Source organism: Tachysurus vachellii, chromosome 6 (assembly GCF_030014155.1).
Source record: "Tachysurus vachellii isolate PV-2020 chromosome 6, HZAU_Pvac_v1, whole genome shotgun sequence".
NCBI classification, from domain to species: Eukaryota; Metazoa; Chordata; class Actinopteri; order Siluriformes; family Bagridae; genus Tachysurus; species Tachysurus vachellii.
The window spans coordinates 17,032,136-17,055,190 of record NC_083465.1 but is presented as its reverse complement, the minus strand read 5'-3'; the positions used below and the strand labels follow the sequence as shown (position 1 = coordinate 17,055,190).

Below are 23,055 nucleotides of genomic sequence, written 5' to 3'. Positions count from 1 at the left end.
TGATGATCTTGTAAATTATATTTTGGGAAATAGTGAGTAAGACACTAATATTTATCAAACCTATTAACAAATAGTTTTATGCTTACCTCTGCCAAATACCTCAAACACACATATCCAAATGTCTTACCAGGAAATTCTTGAGAAGGGATTGCCTGATGTTCAGGTGTTGCTTTAGCGCCATCCAGTGGCCTTTAGGTCCTTGGGCATTGTAAAAGCTGGGGCTTGGTGTATAGATTCATGCCATAAATAGACTCGGTTTTAGCGTTGGTTTAAGTGCTAAGAGTTGGAGAAAGATTAGACATATTGAAGTTTTTCCCCTCTATGTGTTTGTAGACACTTGACACTTACCACTTGACACATACCGTCATCTAAGTTCACCTTCTCAAAGCATCAACAAGAATAGTCAGTGTTATAGATTTGAACCAAGTATTGTGTCTGTATATTAATTACTCCAAAGCCAGAACTGATTTAAAGGTTAAGAAGACGAACTTTACACTTCACAAAGTCCATACAGTGTCACATCTGTAAAACCGGAAAGAACTTCCCAAGTTGACAAGTTGGAGCTGACATTTTATGTTGTCATTTTAATCTTTGAATATCTTGGGGACATACCTTTTTTTATATATATATTTTCCCCAAACCAGAATGATGAGAACTTTAGCTCTGGAGTCTGGGGTGCTTTATTTATTTATTTATTGCTTCTATTGTGTGTCAATAGAAGAATCATGATTCTCACCATGAATCATGCTTCTCACCATTAGTCAATATATTCACAATATTCTCATCGATTTGTCCACTTGCTTATGAAAAATACAATTTCAAAGAGAATTTCAAGAGAGAGTACCATATACAGAACAGATTTGAGTGGCTAGAAAACACAAGATAAGTTATCAAAATACTAAACAATCCCATGGTCCCATTTCAATCCTGAGTTTAAATGAATGTCTGTGCAAAGCTTTCGTGTGTGTCCGTTTTCCCCTCATCACTGCGGGTTTCCTCTGTCTCACCCTGGTTTCCTTCCAACTGACATGCCAGAAGATGTATTAGCTGTTATACTGATTTTAGTATTTAGTACTGATTTTAGCTGCATCCAGTCTGGGGTGTAATCACAACTCACACCTTGTGCTTCAGAGCTACCTGCTTGGGAAAACACTTAATAATGCCGTGCAGCTGAACACAAGCCTAAGATCACTATGTGCAAAGGCAAATGTAAGCTGCAGTGATGTAAAGCTGTATTAATCTTGATTTTTTTTATTATATTAATCTTTCTATTATTCTTTATAATAGAAAGATTAATATAATAAAAAAAATCAAGATTAATATTAGATATATTTAAATGTCCCCAGTGAGCAAGTCTGATGTGACGCAGGTGACTGTGGGGAGGAAAAACTCCCTTGGATGGTGAAGGAAGAAACCTTGAGAGGAACCAGACTCAAATGGGGAACCTCATCCTCATACTCATGTGGGTGACAATCTGATAAATGTTGTATTGATGAGGAGGTTGTTTTCCTCACTATGTCACAATCCAAATCTGGGTTTTACAGAGAATGCTACCTACCAGAATGCATAGCATCAATAGTAATGTTTGTGGAGGAGACTTGATGGTCTGGGGATTATTTTTTCTTTGATGGTTAAAGTTAAAGCTACAGCATACAAATTCAACAGTCGTTTGCTTCCAACATTGTGACAAAAGTTTTGAGACCATGTTCCAACATGGCTGTTCACAAAGTGAAGTTTAAACACATTATTTGTTGAGTTTGATGTGAAGGATCTTCAATGGCCTCAAACATATACACACACACACACACACACACACACACGGATTTAGTGGTGGCTCCATGAGTGACGTATCCTTAAGGGGCGGTGCTTAGCAGCCCAGGAACCAATGATAGCTGTAGTTGCGTGACGCCTCGCCCATGTAGTGCCATTGTGACTCGCATCCTGGAAGTAAACATCATTTCACCGACACTGTATGAGCGATGGACCGCATAGCATCAGACACAGAAACCGATGATTATGAGCAGCCTTTGCTTCATCACAATAAGGACGATGTCATAAAAAGAGGTGAACGACTGCTTTATGTCCATGCGTCTATTAGAAACTGAATTCAGCAGTTAGTTTGCGACAGAAATCAAAACAATAGCGTTTATAACGTGATGTAGCGTTAGCAAGCTAAAGAATCCGGTGTGTTTAAAATGTCATACATGTCTACTGATGCTGTGAAGATTTGAGTAATCAGCTACACGTTAGTCTTCCACAGTTATACACGACTGTCGTTAAGTTGTGATGAAATTCGAGCTTCCTTGCTAACCTGCATTAGCCTCATGGACCCTTTGTACAACACCTACAGTACTTTATGTCCAGACTAGCACTATTCGGACGGCACTAGTTTTCCAAACGACGTTTGAGTTAGAATTTTTTTCAGCCGACGTCTGTCATTTCATGTATGGATTCGGACGGGACTAACATCTCTGTGTTTATTACGGAGGTAGGAGTGTCTGTGTTTTACATGTGGGCGTTGCACAAGACCACATGTCCAGGATACGTGGATTGCGTATGGTCATATGACCGATCAATAAACTTGAATACCGGTGCGCTAGGGTTGATACGGTAGTTCACGTTGACCAAAACAGACAAGAAAACGCGTTTTGGAAAAAACATTTTCGGCAATCACAGACATTCGCATTCGGACGGGATTAGATTTCTCAGAGGAGCGCCGATTTTGCTGAAAAACTAGATAATTTGTACTGGAATTTTTACACAGGTCGTGTGAGAAAAAGACAGACATGGCAGATTCGGACGGGATTAAAATCACAAAGTACATCTGTGAAACTGAAATTTCTCTAACGACCTCCTGTAAAACTAGTACCGTCCGAATAGTGCTACTAGGAATTTCATTCACTGTTATGGAAAACGTTCTGACTTGAAGTCGTTAAGAACTTGGTGTTTCCTGTAATGTTAAAATCCGTGTTTATATGTTGTATAACATTTATACCTGGTTTGTCTGATGGGGATTTTTATTGCTCTCTATCCATCAGCTGACCTCGTAATGATGTCACTTAATGTCACGTGATAGCTACATAAAGATATAAAACTACAGCTTCATTACAGACAGGAATCTGTAGTGTGTGGACTGTATTTTACAGTCATGTGCTGTGCCTGTGACTGCACTGAATATGCATAGAGAACATTAATATATATGTCTGCTAAAGTATGCAATTATCTTTCTTTCTTTAAAACTCTTAACAATCTCTTATGTCTTATTTTATCAGATTGTACTCACTCCTTTAAGAATAACAGTCTACTTAATGTTACAATGACTAGAGCAGATGAAACATGAGAGGTGTGGTGATGACTCAGGTAGTAGGTTACATCAAGCAGACAGGATCCATTTTGGCTTCATCTAAATTCCTGTCTGTGTGATCTCATGTTATGAATGCGTATATCTTATGCGTATAATCGTATATATAACAAATATATTAATAGTGCATGTTTAGAAGAAACAGCGTGTAGATATGCTTGAAAAACTTAAAATCCAATATATTTTCTTGCTTTAAACTTTGCTTAATTTTGAAGGGGCTGTTGATTAAAACTGGCTATGCGTGTTGTGGGATGCAGAGATTATGCAATGAATGTCATGGAGAAATACGGATCAGAAAAACTGTAGAAATGCTAAGGACTAAAAAGTTAAAGTTTAAATTTTATGAATAAATATTCTTTATTAGACATTAATGCACACAGGTCATTGAAATGAGAATAGTTAACTCAAATCTTAGGTCAAACATTTATTTATAAATAACTTACCTACAAATGACAAATTTGCATACCAACGTCTAAGCTACTGTGTGTGTGTGTGTGTGTGTGTGTGTGTGTGTGTGTGGGAGGGGGGCCTGGCAAACTACTGTCTTTTGTGCATTGTCCACAGGTACACAAATTATTGTGTCTTAAAATATCCCTGTATATATTTGTATGTCACTTGAGTACATGTTTTAAAAAAAAAAAGATGTGTTTTTACAGCCCCTGTGCTATGCTCTTCACGCTATGGCCTTGCCTTAATGTCATGCTATGGCTTCTTTGTGGCATACGCACTGCGGGTGAATCTCAGCGTGGCCATGGTGGATATGCTGGGAAACACTAGCACCAGTACCAATGTCAATGGCTCTGTGTGCCCAAAGCATACCAGCCCAGCTCGGCCCAGACACAACCACACAGTAAGAGCAGTTCATTTTACCAAAACACCTGCCCTATACTTTTTTGGAAAGTTGATTAGCACTTCAAGGTTCTAGTGCTTTAAAAGGAGTGTCTAAATTCATTAAAGAAATAAAGCGTGTATACATGTGTGTATATTATTACACTTGTACTGAAATTTGATCTAAATGGAACCTTAAACACTCTTTGTACTTTCTTACATCTGTTTAATCATTAAATATATGATGTGGCCTTTAGACTAGTAGAAGTAATACTATTAGAAGATTTGGGAGAAACAGCTAGAACAAGGTATCTCTTGTGTAATTTAGTGAACTGTTCAAAGACACAGACTTGACCATGTCACACAAAATTTCTGTAATCGATTTGATTTGCACATGACTGCAGTTCATACACAGTTCAAGTGATTAGACTTGAAATGCATTAGATAGCAATCTCAACATTATTCCATCATCATTCACTTTTATCAAAGATAAAACTCTGCATAAACAGCATTTCAAGCAACAGTTTTTCCAACTACTTATTCTCACCTGTGCATAATACTTATTAATACTCAGAAATATGAGATGTATAAAAATGACACCTGATACTCCTGTGATTATTTGCCTTCTTCAGGCCAGTGTGTATGACTGGGACTCAGAGACTCAGGGCTGGATCCTGGGCTCTTTCTTTTATGGCTACATCTTAACTCAGATACCAGGTGGCTACATGGCCCGCAAATATGGTGCCAAGTGGCTGCTGGGCTTTGGCATCCTAGGAACTGTGATCTTCACTTTGTTAACGCCTGTGGCTGCAGACCTGGGAGCTGGTTATCTCATAGCAGTCAGGGTGTTGGAGGGCATAGGGGAGGTAAGCAACATTGTTTAGACATGCATGTGTGCATCTTAGCTTGTGGTTTGCTGCTGAATATTGATTCTGTATTTATTCTGTACATTTTATTGGCTGTCAGGGAGTGACATTTCCTGCTATGCATGCTATGTGGGCATCCTGGGCTCCACCCTTGGAGAGGAGTCGACTGCTTACTATCTCTTATGCAGGTAGAAAATAATGTTTACAAGTGCATGCAGTAATGTTTTTTACAATGTGTAGAATCTGTTGTTTTTTTTTTGTTGTTGTTGTTTTAGGTGCCCAGCTTGGCACTGTAGTAGCCCTTCCCATATCTGGTCAGATATGTTTTTACCTGGATTGGACATATGTCTTCTATATATTTGGTGAGGTTAAGGTCTTATTATAACATCTGCTTAAAAAAGGGTTTTGCTTGCTTCCTAGAAATCCTTTACATTATTTTCTTGTTGTTGCAGGAGCTATTGGGCTACTCTGGTTTTTCCTGTGGGCTTGTCTGGTCAGTAATAGTCCTGACCAGCACAGAAGAATATCAGAGATCGAGAAGACCTACATAAAAGCTTCATTAAAAAAAGAGGTAAACATTATATTTAATAAAAAAAAATACTTTATCTGCTGTTCTGCCATAATCCTAAATGACTAGTTGCTTTAAAATTAATGGAGCAGTTGACTTACAGTGAACTCACATTGTATGTATTTGTATTTCTGGAATAGCTGTCTCCCACTTCTGCCTACATCCCTTGGATGTCCATTTTCTCATCTGTCCCTCTATGGGCCATAGTTGTGGCACACTTTTCCTATAACTGGACATTTTACACGCTTCTGACTCTCTTACCCACCTACATGAATGACATTCTGGGCTTCAGCATTAAGGAGGTTAGTGTATTATCATGTGTAATTGAATGACTTTGATTTGACAAAATGATTTCATCGTATCTATGATTTCTTAATCATTTATGATTAAATCTGTATTTATGTATCGGATATTTAAAAAAATAAATATATATATATATATATATATATATATATATATATGTACATATATATATATATATATATATGATGTGTATATACATATATAATAATGGATACTGCTGATTAAGAAGAGTGCTGTGTTTTTTGCTGTGTGTCATGTTAGAACGGGATGCTCTCTGCTCTGCCTTATTTGGGTTGTTGGCTGATGTCTATTGGAGGAGGCCAGTTAGCAGACTACCTCAGAGAGACCTGGCTTTTCCGCACTGTGACTGTGCGCAAGGCCTTCAGTGTAGTAGGTGAGGAAGTGATCACCACCATAGAAAAACTCAGCATTTGCAACCCGAAGAAGAAGCAATTTCATAAACTGCACTGTCATGGAATGTGTAGCTTAACCTGCACTACAGGGGTTTTAATCAGAGTTAAAACCATTATGTGATTCCTTTAGTTGTTCTTATCTATCAGATCTTGCATGCAAGTTTTGTGTGTGTGTTCAGGTATGGTGGGACCAGCTGTGTTCCTGGTGGCAGCCGGATACACTAACTGCAACTACATCCTGGCTGTTGTTTTTCTTACTATCTCCACAACTCTGGGAAGCTTTTCAGCATCTGGCTTTAACATCAATCATCTTGACATTGCACCATCGTAAGATCAATCTATTTGTATGGACCACCATACTGGAAATGTCATTAAATGTCTCAAGACATCCAACAGAGGCACAGACAAAAGCAGTAGATGACACACTTGCATTCTTAGTGTGTATTTGCAACAAATGTGTTAAAATCGTTGTTTCCAAACTATTGAACGGTAATGTATATAAGAAATCTGAAACACTTCTAATACATTTTGTCCTCAGATATGCTGGAATACTGCTAGGAATCACGAACACATTTGCGACTATCCCCGGCATGGTGGGTCCTGTGATAGCAAGATCACTGACTAAATCTGTAAGTTTCTTCATTGCTGTATAATTACATATCTTTATTGTTCTTATAAACATAACTCCTCTCTAGGTTTATATATTTTATTTATAGTTTAGGCTGTTGAAATAGTTTGCTATTTGCGATCTGTTAGTTGACCCAATTTAGGATCTTAAAAAGCAGACGATTAGAAGTTCCTCGTGTATAATGCAGTGCCAGAGCATGTCTATCATATTCGTCTTGCAATTTTCAGGAAATTCAGGAACTATACAGAAAATGTAGACCTTCACAGAAAGGCATGAGAACTTGTTTAAGAACAACCAGCCATTCAAACATCCAAGTCATTATACATTATAGAGCACAATTGCAGAACCCTCCCTAAGTAGACATTCTCTTGAGAGTTCAATGGTGGCCAGTTTTAAATGGAATATGCCACTTGTTTAAGTACATGAGATTTTTATTCCTGTTAAGTTGGAGTCATATCCAGCAGCCACACTGGCTGAATATTTATAAAATTGTACACTTTTGTCCATCAGAATTTGTTTTTAATGTAGAAAATCCGCTGCAGTGATACTGAACCGGTTTCTGGATAATTACCATTTCTAGTGGTGTGACATTAAGTAATTAAACATCATTTCAATTTGTTTTAGCTTTTGTTGATTTGACCTGTCAGCAGATATGAAATTTGTATTGTCCTTAAAAACATGACTGTCAATCACATTTTCTGTTACGTATCAAACTGCATGTTGTTTTTAGACTCATTTATATATAAAGTTTGTCTGAAAAGTCAGGAACCAAAGAGAATAAAACAACATTAAGTATTTATTACTTATAATAAATGCTCTACATGTTCATTCTTACACTACTCATTTTTCTCAGCAATTGTATGATGTATTTATGGATTTTGCAAAATATAATCAATTGACGTATTTGCTCAAATATTGCCAACGCTCCCTGACTTTTCAGACGTTCACTATGTTTACACTGACTAATGCATTACTCTGCTGTTCTGGTTTCAGAACACTATTTCAGACTGGCAGACAGTATTTTTTATCTCAGCTGGGATAAATCTATTTGGTGCTATCTTCTACACATTGTTTGGAAAAGGTACAGTTCAACCTTGGGCAATCCAGAGAGTGAACATGGAATAGAAAGTCTTTTAAGGGACTGAAAGGACACTATGGCATTTTGAATTCAGGAAATGGATTCAGAAGACTCTGCTTGAAGATTCAAGCACAGCTGAATAAATTATACTGTTTTTGGTAAACACATTGCTTAATGTCTTTAATATCATTATATGTTTTAAATGGATGTTTTGGTGACTTTTGCTCTCTCACTTGTGTTTTTAAGAATTTATAGGGCCAGTATTTTCACAAGACACACGTCTTTATCTAGTGTACATCAGACAGCAGACAATTCAGTGCCTATAATTTGCTTTCAGCTTATAATAATAACTACTCTAAAGTCTGGGTGGGGCTGGGATGATATGTGTCATTCATTCAGCAGTGTTTTTTTTTTTCTTTCTTTTCTTCAATCATCATTTGCCTGCTTTCCTAGATGTCTCACAATCATGGGGCAGCTCGCTTGTTGCCCAACTTAAATTCCATAGAGTTATTATTACACCTAGCGGTCAGAAATGGGAACTGAACTGCTAATGCAGTCCTATTAAGTTAGGAAAAATGCTGAAATTCTCCCTTTGTGAGCATTTCCAATGTAGGAGGAGGCACAGTCAAGACATTTAGTTACTGATGGCCAAATATTATTAAACTAGCTTAACCTGATAACCACAAGGTCTTGTTTTAAAGTACTTCATTGAAATCGAATCTAATGAAGTACAGACTATGTGTCTCTGATGTACAGAACAGAATGTACAGAATTTTTCTTTTAAATTTTATTGCACAGATTGGGATAGGGAAAAGGGGAGAATGGTTTGGATGATATCAGTTCATGAGAAATGTGCGCACACCATAGTGACCTTGTTTGAGGGAAAGCTGATGTAAGATGCCATGCTGAATGACTATGTTGTTAACTCAACTGCCTTGTACATGGATTCACAGGGATTGTAGCCTAGAAAACTGACAAAGTGGGATAGCACTTTTTTTTTTTTTACTGTGTTGTTAATCATAATGTTACTTTCCCTTTGGGATGACTTGATCTAATGTAATTATTATTATTATTATTATTATTATTATTATATTTTTAAATAGTGCATGGTAAAATAGTGCAAAAAGTGCATTCCGCTCTAGCCACTGGTCTTATATCAGCAGTGACTGATAATTCACTCTACATGCAATTTTATAAAAAAAAAAAATTTTTTATACTTTGTTCTGTGTAAAATTACTGTTGATTATAATCATTTTAAAGATAAATATAACTTCTTTTTTTGGGGATGATCATTTTTACGTCATATTTAAGTTGTTTAGTTAAGACATAAAGTCCGATATCTCAGGAATGGACAGAATGGAAAGAAATTGAGAAGAATGAATGAATTGTAAGAAAGACCCCTTAAGTGAAAAGAACACATCCCCATGCTGTTTGCTACATAGCTGAAGTTCTGTGTGAGCCAAATCTATTGACCTTGTAAAAAGTCTTGTATTGAATTCATTTCCCCTGATCGTAACAAATCATGTTCATTCCAAGTAATTAAAGTGCACAAATCAATCATGTACTGTTTGGTTATTTTTGTTTTAATAATGGTTGTTGAATGGCTTGTTTTGATTATATGGTTTTTGTGTTAAATTTGTAATTAATCCGAAAATGTTCGTTTAAACATGTATTCATAATATTTTTTCACTATAATTATGGTTGTCTTAGAGCAGTCACATTCTAGATTTAATGATCATGCTGTGCCTAAATCTAATGATTGCGTTGAACAAAATAGTATTAACTGTTATATTTTGTACATATGAATTCAGTTTTTGCATTTCCAAGCTTTCTTAGCATTAATAACAAAACCCCTTAACACATAATACATTGAATATATTCTAAACATGCATGTCTTACCCTTTTGTACAAATATATATTTTCATTGGGTTCGGCCTTTCATTATCAATGATATGTGTAAATGTTTATTAATTGTAGCATATTCATGACATCAGAAAATCAAATTAAAATAACAATCTTTTAAAAACTCCAAATTCATTGTCGACACGTTCTAATATTCTATGATCCCAGTAGACTAAGTCAAATTGATTAAATGTTAAGATGTTGGGTTATGATCTAGAATATGTTCCAGTTTCTTGACTAGTCTAACATTCACTAGGAACAGATTTAGGAAACACAAAATGTAAAAGGTGAGATAATGCAGTGTTATATGTTTAGAACACACAACAGCAGTATTACAGAGGTTTAAAAACCATCACTGTTAAAACATCATCAAGCTCAAGAAAACTATTTGGAAAATTAACATTACTGCACTATATTGCTAATAGTATGTAGCTATTACAACACTACAACGATGATGGTCAGTAGTAATCATCTTTTTGCAGCATTGTGGTTAAATTTTAAAGAATTCATTTTGGCAAATTGTCTTAAATTCCTCAAATTTAAGAGGGTCCTATTAATGAACTCAGTTTAAAAATTCTCCATGAATAAAGTGAGGAGATTGTTATGCAAATCCCTTGACTTGAAACAAGTCTTGAGTTGTTTATTTATATATCCATCCATCCATCCATCCATCTTCTACCGCTTATCCGGGGCCGGGTCGCGGGGGCAGCAGTCTGAGCAGGGACACCCAGACTTCCCTCTCTCCAGACACTTCCTCCAGCTCCTCCGGGGGAATGCCGAGGCGTTCCCAGGCCAGCCGAGAGACATAGTCCCTCCAGCGTGTCCTAGGTCTTCCCCGGGGCCTCCTCCCGGTTGGATATGCCCGGAACGCCTCCCCAGGGAGGCGTCCAGGAGGCATCCGGAACAGATGCCCGAGCCACCTCAGCTGACTCCTCTCGATGTGGAGAAGCAGCGGCTCTACCCTGAGCTCCTCCCGAGTGACCGAGCTCCTCACCCTATCTCTAAGGGAGCGCCCAGCCACCCTGCGGCGGAAACTCATTTCGGCTGCCTGTATCTGGGATCTTGTCCTTTCGGTAATGACCCAAAGCTCATGACCATAGGTGAGGGTAGGAACGTAGATCGACTGGTAAATAGAGACCTTCGCCTTGCGGCTCAGCTCTTTCTTCACCACAACAGACCTGTATATCGACTGCATCACTGCAGAAGATACACCAATCCGCCTGTCAATCTCCCACTCCATCCTTCCCTCACTCGTGAACAAGACCCCAAGATACTTAAACTCCTCCACTTGAGGCAGGAGCTTTCCACCAACCTGAAGGGGGCAAGCCACCCTTTTCCGACTGAGAACCATGGCCTCGGACTTGGAGGTGCTGATTCTCATCCCCGCCGCTTCACACTCGGCTGCAAACCGTCCCAGTGCACGCTGAAGGTCCTGATTTGAAGAAACCAACAGGACAACATCATCTGCAAAATGCAGAGACGAAATCCCACATTGTTCCTCCTGAATCCGAGGTTTGACTATCGGCCGAATTCTCCTCTCCAGTACCCTGGCATAGACTTTTCCGGGGAGGCTGAGGAGTGTGATCCCCCTGTAGTTGGAACACACCCTCTGGTCCCCCTTCTTAAGCAGAGGGACCACCACCCCAGTCTGCCAGTCCAGAGGCACTGTCCCCGGCCGCCACACGATGTTGCAGAGGCGTGTCAACCAAGACAGCCCCACAACATCCAGAGACTTGAGGTACTCAGGGCGGATCTCATCCACCCCGGTGCCTTGCCACTGAGGAGCTTCTCAACCACCTCAGTGACCTCAGCTTCGGGTATCGACGAGTCCTCAACTGAGCCCTCTGCCTCTGCTTCCTCAGTGGAAGTCATGTCGATGGGGTTGAGGAGATCCTCAAAGTACTCCTTCCACCGTCCGAGAATGTCCCCAGTCAAAGTCAGCAGATTCCCACTCCCAGTGTGAGCAGGGCACTGCTTCCCCCTCCTGAGGCACCGGACAGTTTGCCAGAATTTCTTCGAGGCCAACCGATAGTCCTTCTCCATGGCCTCACCGAACTCCTCCCAGACCCGTGTTTTTGCCTCTGCAACCACCCGGACTGAAGCTTGCTTGGCCCTCCAGTACCTATCAGCTGCCTCCGGAGTCCTCCGAGCCAACCAGGCTCGATAGGACTCCTTCTTCAGCTTGACGGCATCCCTTACTTCCGGGGGTCCACCACCTGGTTCGGGGATTGCCGCCACGACAGGCACCGGAGACCTTACGGCCACAGCTTTATGCGACCGCGTCGACAATGGTGGTGGAGAACATGGTCCACTCAGACTCAATGTCTCCAACCTCCCTCGGGATCTGGTTGAAGCTCTGCCGGAGGTCGGAGTTGAAGATCTCTCTGACCGGAGACTCTGCCAAACGTTCCCAGCAGACCCTCACAGTACGTTTGGGTCTGCCAAGTCTGTCCAACTTCCTCCCCGGCCATCGGATTCAACTCACCACCAGGTGGTGATCAGTTGACAGCTCCGACCCTCTCTTTACCCGAGTGTCCAAGACATACGGCCGGAGGTCAGATGAAACAACCACAAAGTCGATCATCGACTTCTGACCTAGGGTGTCCTGAGGCAACTCCAGAGTAGTAGAGAGCCCAGCCTCTCTCGAGGAGTTGGGTTCCAGAGCCCAAGCCGTGCGTGGAGGCGAGCCCAACTATATCTAGTAGGTATCTCGCAACCTCCCGCACCAGCTCAGGCTCCTTCCCCCAGCGAGGTGACATTTCCTGTCCCTAGAGCCAGATTCCGTGTCCGGGATTGGGTCGCCTAGGCTCCCGCCTTTGACTGCCACCCAATCCACATTGCACCAGCCCCTTACGGTTTCTCTTGCAGGTGGTGGGCCCACAGGAGATCGGCCCCACGTCACTCCTTCGGGCTGAGCCCGGCCGGGCCCCGTGGGGTAAGACCTGGCCACCAGGCACTCGCATGCTAGCCCCAACCCCAGGCCTGGCTCCAGGGTGGGGCCCCGGTTGCGCCATACCGGGCAACGTCACGGACCTTGCTTTATCTTTCTTCATAAGGGGTTTTGAACTGCTGTTTATCTGGCCCGTCACCCAGGACCTGTTTGCCTTGGGAGACCCTACCAGGGGCAGAAAGCCCCAGACAACATAGCTTCTAGGATCATTCAGGCACGCAAACCTCTCCACCACAATAAGGTGGCGGTTCAAGGAGGGGTTTATTTATATATTACTCCTTTAATATACAACCCCTGGCAAAAAGTATGGAATCACCCCTCTCAGAAGATGTTCATTCAAATGTTTAATTGTGTAGAAAAAAAACACAAGCACATATATGCCACAAAACAATTTTCACTCAACAATCCAAACTTCTGGCTGTATAAAACACTTAAAAAAAAACAAAGAAAGATAACTATAGTCAATTACAACTGTTTTTACAGATCAAACAGGAAAAAAATATGGAATCACAAATCTGAGGACAATTATATGGAATCATCAAATAAAAACACTACTAGTACTTTGTTGCACCACCTCTGGCTTTTATAACAGCTTCAATTCTCTGTGGCATGGATTTAACTAATGACAAACGGTATACTTCATCAATCTGTCTCCAGCTTTGTCTTATTGCAGTTGCCAGATCAGCTTTGCAGGTTGGAGCCTTGTCGTGGACCATTTTCTTTAATTTCCACCACAGATTTTCAATTGGACTGAGGTCCGGACTATTTGCAGGCCATGCCATTGACATTATATGTCTTTCCTGTAGGAATGTTTTCACAGATTTTGCCCTATGACACGATGCATTATCATCCTGAAAAATGATGCTACCATCACCAAACATCCTTTAAATTGATGGAATAAGAAAAGTGTCCAAAATCTCAACATAAACTTGTGCATTTATAGACGATGTAATGACTGTCATCTCTCCCATACCTTTACCTGACATACAACCCCATATCATTAATGATTGTGGAAATTTGCATGTTTTCTTCAGGCAGTTGTCTTTATAAATTTCGTTGGAACGGCACCAAACAAAAGTTCCAGCATCATCAAACTGCCCCAATGCAGATTCGTGATTCATCACTGAATATAACTCTCATCCAGTCATCCACAGTCCAAGATTGTCTTTCTTTAGCCCACTGAAACCTTGTTTTTTTCTGTTTAGATGTTAATGATGGTTTTCGTTTGGCTTTTCTGTATGTAAATCCCATTTCTTTTAGGCGATTTCTTACAGTCCGGTCACAGACATTGACTCCACTTTCTGCCATTTGTTCCTCATTTGTTTTGTTGTGCATTTTCTGTTTTCAAGGCATATTGCTTTAAGTTTTCTGTCTTGGCGCTTTGATGTCTTTCTTGGTCTACCAGTACGCTTCCCTTTTACAACCTTTCCATTTGATTTGTACTTGGTCCAGATTTTAGACACAGCTGACTGGGAACAACCAACATCTTTTGCAACATTCCGTGAAGATTTACCTTCTTCGAGAAGTTTGATAATCCTCTCCATTGTTTCTCCTTTGCCATGTCAATCATCTTGGATCAACACATCACTAATGTGTGCAAGCACTCTTTTTTAACTGCAGACTAATTAGCAGTTGTAATCAGATACAGGTGTTTGTTTTAGAAATGCAAAGTGCATGGTGATTCCATATAATTTTCCTCAGATTTGTGTGATCCCATATTTTTTTCCTCTGTTTGATCTGTAAAAACAGTTGTAATTGACTACATATATGTGCTTGTTTTTTTTTCTACGCAATTAAACATTTGAATGAACATCTTCTGAGAGGGGTGATTCCATACTTTTTGCCAGGGGTTGTATCCCAGTACATTGCTCCATTAATGTTTCCTTCAATGGCCTGAAATGCACCAGCAGCTTTGGCAGAGTCAGAGCCCCATATCCTAGTCTTCCCTCCTTCTTTTTCTCAGTTATATTTTTGTTCCAGAAGAGTTCAGATTTTTCTAAATGCCCCAGTGAACTCACTCTGCTTTTATAGCAGATGAGTTTTGCATGAGGTGTAGGAACTGAAACCCCGACAGGGAACTAAATTGCTTATTGTTCTCTGTGTTCTCTGTTGCTCCTGCTGCTTTCAGGTCATCCTGCTTTCTTTTTTGAATGATTGCAGGCTTCTCTTTTCATTTAGGCACTTCAGTTTGAGGATGATTAGTTATAGTGTCATACATTTTACACAAGCATATTCAATTCATTTCAGTTTTAAACAATTGTAAACAATTGAAGGTACATTACTGGACCATAAGAAATTCTACACTAAAAGTTAATTAAAGGTTCACTAAATGTCCAGTAATATTTGGACCCATCAACATCACCCATCTATGCTTGATGAGCATCCCATTTTAGAGATAGTTTCAAATTTGGCTTTGCATTTATGAGGTCAGACAAGGAGGTTTGAGATACACTTTGTGTTCAGTTCAGTTGGCTTGAGGTCAGGGCTCTGTACAGGCCTCTTAAGTTCTACCATTCCAACCTTGACAAACCACATCTTTATGTGCCTTGTTTTGTGCATAGGGACATTGTCATTGCAGGACAGGTTTGAGCCTTTTAGATACATTCATTCATTCATTCATTCATTCATTTTCTACCGCTTATCCAAACTATTCTCGGGTCACGGGGAGCCTGTGCCTCAGGCGTCATCGGGCATCAAGGCAGGATACACCCTGGACAGGGTGCCAACCAATCGCAGGGCACACACACACACTCTCATTCACTCACGCAATCACACACTTCGGACAATTTTCCAGAGATGCCAATCAACCTACCATGCATGTCTTTGGACCTGGGGAGGAAACCAGAGTACCCAGAGGAAACCCCCGAGGCACGGGGAGAACATGCAAACTCCACACACACAAGGTGGAGGCGGGAATCGAACCCCCAACCCTGGAGGTGTGAGGCGAATGTGCTAACCACTAAGCCACCGTGCCTGCAACCCCCCCCCCCCTTTAGATAGAACGAAGGGAAATTGTATTGTTACAGCAAAGACATATTGTTATGTCATTTCAACTTTGTGGTAACATTTTGAGGTAGAACCACATAAGCATATAATGTGCATTACGTGAATATTTTATAATATTTAATATTATATTAATGTAATATAATTTTGTATTAATATTACATTATATTTTTAGGTCAACACACACAAGGTAGGAAACATGCACCCTTGATGGTAATCACCACCTGGGAAAGAAAAATATGTAGTGTTTGTAATTTCTTTGTGTTTGCAAATATATAGTCTTCTTGTATATATTGTCTTATCGTTGTTAGAATGCACAAGAGAAATTCCCGAACTATGTCAAACTCCCCTTTATGAAGTGTTTGTCCTGAATGGCGCTACAGTGTGTATTAAACAGCGCACACAGCAAAATGTGATAAATCTGTATTTATTCCTAGCGATGCTATTTATTGTGTAACAGTTGTTGCTGTTTATCGAATAGAATAAAGGTGAAATCGACCAAAAACCCTTTAGAAGCAAGTGTCAGCTGAGTGTTATAGCGCGGAAGTGCGCAGTCGCGCTGTAGCGCAATATAAAGCAGCTCTGAGCGCGTCAGTGTGTCAGTGTGTGAGACGCAGCAGCACCGGATCCCTACAGCGCAGGTACAGTATCTCCTCCAGTACATACACACTAGAGGCAGGAGCAACTCTGTATCATTATGTAAGTCAAATTACGATGATGTAGAATGTTTAGCGGAGTGTGAGTGAGTGATGCTGTGAGGGATTAGACGTCGCGTTAGAGCCAGTGTGTGTGTGATGAGGGAACATGGCGGCGGCTGCAGTGAGGAGCTTGTGCTGTTAAATCTCCCAGACATGTCACTGACCTCTGTGTGTGTGGTAGAACATTCCAGATCTGTATTCATTTATAGTTATTTGTTAGTTTGTTGTTGTTTGTTGTCATTTGTAGTTATTTGTTTATCACCCAAGCTGTAATAAACTCTCAAGGTTATTGGGTAACGATGTTAAACAATTGTTAGGTAACATGAGAAAGATTGGCACCTGTGTTAAGGTTTAGGGTGAAATTTAGTATGTCAGCATCAATTATTTATTCTGAAACCTACGTAAATATACTATTCTGCATCAAACCATATAGCATAACCAGTTCCTAATGACTAAATGTGACATAAATACCTAATGGGGTATGAATGGGAAATATTACAGCTTTTTCAGTCTTGATAGACAGTATAGGGTCTAGAATTGATTGTACTGTAACTATACATTTTGGTAGCTCCTTTTTAATCTCAAATGGCTGCTCAGAGTGCTGCTTACAAAATGGAGGTCTGCTTGACTGTTGGTATGAGATGTCCTGAAGAAAGGAAACTCATGCAGTTGCATCAGCCTGGTGCTCCTGAGCTAAGCTATACAACTCCAGAAAAATTTGCAAATGGCCAGAGCAGAACAGGGTGCGTGAGCATAATGATGAGAGACTGGAGGTGGAAGGGCCTATTTGCATCTTGTTGCATGTCGGTTTGGTGTTGGGTATCTTGCTCGTGGTTGTGCTAGAGAAATATAGTAATGTTACATGTTAAGGGAAAAAGAAAACAAAACAGAAACTTGAGGGATTCAGGTTGCCATTTACTAGTCGACACAAATCAATCCACAATTCAGTTTCATAAAGTTGCTGAAATGGATTGCAAAATAAGCAGTTAGTGTGTGTTCTGCTTCTGCCCTTGTCCATGGTGCTGCACACTATGCTGTAGGTGAAAGTGTTGAGGGTGCTTTGAATGCAGCTAGACATAAAAGCACAATCTTCCTCAAAGTATACTTCCTCAGCCTACGCAATAGCTGAGCTCAAAACATTTCACTGTAATATCAAATTATTTATGACTTTTGTGTTTTTTTCTTTTCCAATGTTCACACATGGAAAAAATTGTTGGTACCCTTTTATAAAAGAAACAAAAAAAAACAACAATGGTCACTGAAATTACTTAAAAGTATTTAAATACTTTTATTTGTTTATACACCTATATATTTAAAGACAAAAGTAAATCTAAGTAAATATTTTCTAAAATTTGACTTCAGACATTGCTTCTGAATTGTGGTTCAATAGAAGCATTTAAAAAACTAATGAAACTGGCCTGGACAAAAATGATGGTACCCCCGGAAAAGATTACAGATAATTTATAACTTGACTTTGGGACATGTTAAACTAAAGTGTGTCCTGTAATTAGCATCACAGGTGTCTTCAAACTTGTAATCATTCAGTCTGCCTATTTAAAGGGTGAAAAATAGTCACTGTGCTGTCTGGTATCATGGTGTGAACCTGAACATGGACCACAGAAAGTTAAAGAGAGAGTTGTCTCAGGCGATTAGAGTGAAATTTATAGACAAAACATCTGTGACTAAAGTTGCACATATTATTCAGAATTATAAGGTCCATACTGTAGGACTGAAGCCAACCTCCCTGGACGTGGCCACGAGAAAAATTGATGACAGATTGAAGAGACAGCTCATACGAATGGTAACCAAAGAGCTCAGACAACTTCCAAAGAGATTAGAACTCCAAGGTCAAGTGTCAGATCTCACCATCTGTCACTGTGCATTAAGTGGACTTAATAGAAGACGACCAAGGATGACTCCAATGTTGAAAGCAAGTCATATAAAAGCGAGACTGGAATTTGCCAAAATGCATATTGACAAACCACAAAGCATCTGGGAGAATGTCTTTTGGACTGATGGGACAAAACTGGAGCTTTTTTGGAAGTCACATCAGCTCCTCCACCATGGTTGATGCAATGCTTGATTGCAGTGATTGGCTTATAAGGTTGTGCATCAAAATATTAAGTTAAGGGTACCATCATTTTTGTATCATGCTTCTGTTGAATCACAATTCTGTCTGATTTTTATTAGTCAATTCTTAATATTAACTTTTTATTTATTATATTTTTTCTCAGTTTCAAGTTATTTCAGTGAGCATTGTGGGTTTTTATTTTTTTAATGGAAGGGTACCAACAATTTTGGCCATGTGTGTGGCATGTGTGGCATGTGTGGTATGGTGCAGGCCTCATAGCTCTATTGGCACATTCAGTATAACCAGTCATGGGAAAGGAGAAGCTCCACATCAACATTGTGGTTATTGGCCATGTTGACTCTGGCAAGTCCACTACGACTGGCCACCTCATCTACAAGTGTGGTGGCATCGACAAGAGAACCATTGAGAAGTTTGAGAAAGAAGCTGCCGAGGTAGAACTTTTTGACCTTTACATTTAAAGCCTTGCAACAAAACCATTTCAAATGTAAATACAAGACTGTTTGTCCAGACATGTTCTTACATTATGGTCTGAACTGTTTTAGATGGGTAAGGGGTCCTTTAAGTACGCCTGGGTGTTGGATAAGCTGAAGGCAGAGCGGGAGCGTGGTATTACCATTGACATTTCTCTGTGGAAATTTGAGACCAGCAAGTACTATGTCACAATCATTGATGCTCCTGGACATAGAGACTTCATCAAAAACATGATTACTGGCACCTCTCAGGTCAGTCCTTCGGAAAAATACATTATTAATAATTACTCTCTGGTTTACTTGCTTTAAGCTAACCATAGCCTAATAAAATGTGATGATATAGTTAATAGGAAGGGCATGTCTTTGTGTGGAGCAAGGCTTCATGTTTGCATATTGGAAGTCAGAGTTTTTACAGTGCTTCATGTTTTTTCTACTTTTGTATTTCAGGCAGATTGTGCTGTCCTCATAGTGGCAGCTGGTGTCGGTGAGTTTGAAGCTGGGATCTCAAAGAATGGTCAAACCAGAGAGCATGCTCTCCTGGCATATACGCTTGGTGTTAAACAGCTCATTGTAGGTGTTAATAAGATGGACTCGACTGAGCCAAACTACAGCCAAAAGCGTTATGAGGAAATTGTAAAAGAAGTTAGCACCTACATTAAGAAGATTGGCTACAACCCTGAAACCGTGGCATTTGTCCCCATTTCTGGTTGGAATGGGGATAACATGTTGGAGGCCAGCCCCAATGTAAGAGTGACATCATAACTGACAATAAACTGCCCAATAATTTTGACAAATCCTTTGAGGATTCTTGATTCATTATTCATTTTTATGGTAACTATAAGACTTATATTGCTATGTGTCTGTCATTTCTGTAGATGACTTGGTTTAAGGGCTGGAAGATTACCCGTAAGGATGGCAGCGTATCAGGAACTACTCTACTGGAGGCGCTTGATGCCATCCAGCCTCCAACTCGTCCCACTGATAAGCCACTTCGTCTGCCTCTGCAGGATGTCTACAAGATTGGAGGTGATGCTTTATGCAAGACAGCATTTTTTACCAATCAAAATAATATCCATAGTGTTAATTGTTACTTATCATCTTTCATTTAAAACAATTAATGTAGCTGTATATAATTTTTTTCATTAGGTATTGGGACTGTCCCTGTGGGTCGTGTGGAGACTGGCATTCTGAAGCCAGGAATGGTGGTGACCTTTGCACCTGTTAATTTAACTACTGAGGTAAAGTCTGTTGAGATGCACCACGAGGCTCTGTCTGAAGCACTGCCAGGGGACAATGTGGGCTTCAATGTTAAAAACGTCTCAGTGAAGGATATCCGTCGTGGGAATGTTGCTGGTGATAGTAAAAATGATCCACCCCAGGAGGCATCCAGCTTCACTGCTCAAGTATGTTCAAATTCTAGTGCTGCTAATCCTCTTTAAAGATATACAAAATAAATATATTTGCATGTTCAATACACTTTTTGAAAATGGTGTAATGTTTTGCATAACTGAGTTGCAGATTGTCACAGTGACTGACGCAGTTCTTTGTATCAGGTGATCATCCTGAACCACCCAGGGCAGATCAGTGCAGGTTATGCTCCAGTGCTGGACTGCCATACTGCACATATTGCCTGCAAGTTTGCTGAGCTCAAGGAGAAGATTGACCGCCGCTCTGGAAAGAAACTTGAGGATAATCCCAAGAACCTCAAGTCTGGAGATGCCGCCATTGTGGACATGATCCCTGGAAAACCCATGTGTGTGGAGAGCTTCTCGGAGTATCCACCTCTTGGTGAGTGCCTGGCCATTTGTGCTGTTGTGATATATTCCAGTCAAAAGCTATATAATACTGTTTAATAATCATCCGAATCTTGTGAACATGATTGGAATTTGTTGTGGGATATTGATGCTGTTGTATTGGTAAGAATTCTGCTCAGTTTAATAAGGGAAAATTGTCAGATATGCTGTGTTTACATTTCAGGTCGCTTTGCAGTGCGTGACATGCGTCAGACTGTGGCAGTTGGAGTGATCAAGGGAGTCGAAAAGAAGGCTTTGACTGGTGGAAAGGTCACCAAGTCTGCTCAGAAAGCCCAGAAGGCCAAATGAATTTTGTGTTCGACTGCCAACTCCAGTGTCGCATACAACAGAACAGAGGTCACCCCACGATATCCAATTAACTGCTTAAACTCCATAATCATAGATTGGTTAATCGTTCCAATGCACCGAAAAAGTATCAGAAGGAAAAAAAACTAAATATAAAATCAAATGTTGTTTCATTTAAATCTATATCATGTGAGATATTTGTAATATTAGCTTGTAACTATTTGGAATGTTATCTATTTATTTGGGTTATGACTTCACACTATTATGCGAAATTACCATTTTGGAGAAGAAATGTTGACATGACCTCTCCTACTCTGGAGTGCAGTTTTAGTCTGCTTCTTATATTGTTGTCTTGCTTTTAGTGTTTGTAGATTAGTATGTTTTAGGTTTTGCTGCTCTTAGTAACTTAATTATGTTACTGCTTAGTCTTTATGTCTATTTAAGCTTTAAAGAAATTGTAAAATAATCAACCTTTCCAGATCAGACCATAGTGGGCACTTTTCAAGCACTTAAAGCACTTGTCATAAAGCTGACTTTGCACAGGCACTTATAAACTTTAATTGGCTTTAGCTTCTGCACCTTACTGTTCTGAATATTCAGATAAATCCGGCCATATTAAAGGTTCTGCAATCATATATTTTTGAGTCCCTTTTCTTTGAAATGAACATTTCAGAATGGTTTCACTTAAATGAACAGTGGTGATAAGGTTATTAAAGGTGTTGTTTTATGCAAAATATTAATGATCAAAAATATTTTGATTACCAAAAAAAAAAACAAAAAAAAAAACAGATAAAGTAATGACAGTCAGATCAGAATTTTTCAAAAAGATTACTTCTGATTCACACATTTTTTCACATTTTTCTATTTGCAGATTTGTTTGTTTGTTTATTGTAGTGATGAACGGTTTTATGTTTATCTCTGTTGGGTAACTGAAAATGAGCCACAACCACCTTATTAACAATGGTGCATCCTCAGACTTAGCAGACTGAGCATCTCTTTATTATAATTAATTACACGCTAGACTCTTTTTTATATGAAATGGTCTCAAATGGCAAGCAAACTTGGCCATATTTTAAAAAAAATGCTACACTTTTTTCGAATGAATATTATGTTTAATGTGAAAGTGTCAGCTCTTAGAGACATTGTCATAATTACGATGTAATGTTTTTAGGCATTAAATTTCATTGTTTTTACTTAGTTATTTAGTTAGTTATTTAGTTCGTTTTGTTTTGAATTAATAATATAAATAAATATGCCAGGCTCACAACTTAGGTCCTGTAGTAGAGGCTATCATGTCTTTCCCACAAGCCAGCATCTTTTGGAATTCCTGCTCATGCAACATAAGAAGGCTGCGTAACCCACAAAGATGAAAGCGTTAGTTATATTTATATGCATTTATCGTCGTGGCAATTTTTTCATTATTTAAGGAGGAGTAGAAGTGTTACACTTTTCATAACCATATAAAAGCAATCACATTTTTTATATTGGTGTCCAGAAATCTGCTGTGGAGAGGAGATAGAGGCTAAAGATCTGCTTGACTATTCTAGGATATGATGTGTAAAAATACATTAAAAAAGTTACATCAGGGGAGAAGGAAGGAATAATCCCAATAATCACTGATGAAATTTTAGTATATTTTGAGATGCTACTCATTAACTATTGGTGTGTATTGTGCTGACTTATGCAATTTGTGTAGCTGTATAGCAGATGCCACAGGTAGCTGTGTTAAGGTATAACTGCAAGCCTCTAGCAGTCTAATGTTTTTAATTTGGCTGGGATACGATGTTATACGTTAT

General features: G+C 39.5%; 2 protein-coding genes across 2 annotated transcripts; both read left to right on the top strand.

Moving 5' to 3' along the window:
* The first annotated feature begins 1,906 nt into the window (after window positions 1-1,906).
* On the top strand, window positions 1,907-9,602 carry slc17a5 (solute carrier family 17 member 5). The gene is made up of 11 exons (XM_060872614.1): window positions 1,907-2,064; window positions 4,018-4,211; window positions 4,822-5,055; window positions 5,156-5,243; window positions 5,331-5,417; window positions 5,508-5,626; window positions 5,764-5,925; window positions 6,188-6,320; window positions 6,519-6,666; window positions 6,878-6,968; window positions 7,961-9,602. The coding sequence occupies exons 1-11, from the start codon at window positions 1,980-1,982 to the stop codon at window positions 8,090-8,092; spliced, it is 1,473 nt and encodes a 490-aa protein (XP_060728597.1). The 5' UTR covers window positions 1,907-1,979; the 3' UTR covers window positions 8,093-9,602.
* Window positions 9,603-16,447: 6,845 nt separating this feature from the next.
* eef1a1a (eukaryotic translation elongation factor 1 alpha 1a) lies at window positions 16,448-21,894 on the top strand. Its single transcript, XM_060872613.1, has 8 exons — window positions 16,448-16,541; window positions 18,940-19,121; window positions 19,233-19,412; window positions 19,608-19,904; window positions 20,036-20,186; window positions 20,307-20,563; window positions 20,714-20,948; window positions 21,138-21,894. The coding sequence occupies exons 2-8, from the start codon at window positions 18,978-18,980 to the stop codon at window positions 21,260-21,262; spliced, it is 1,389 nt and encodes a 462-aa protein (XP_060728596.1). The 5' UTR covers window positions 16,448-16,541; window positions 18,940-18,977; the 3' UTR covers window positions 21,263-21,894.
* The last annotated feature ends 1,161 nt before the right edge of the window (window positions 21,895-23,055 follow it).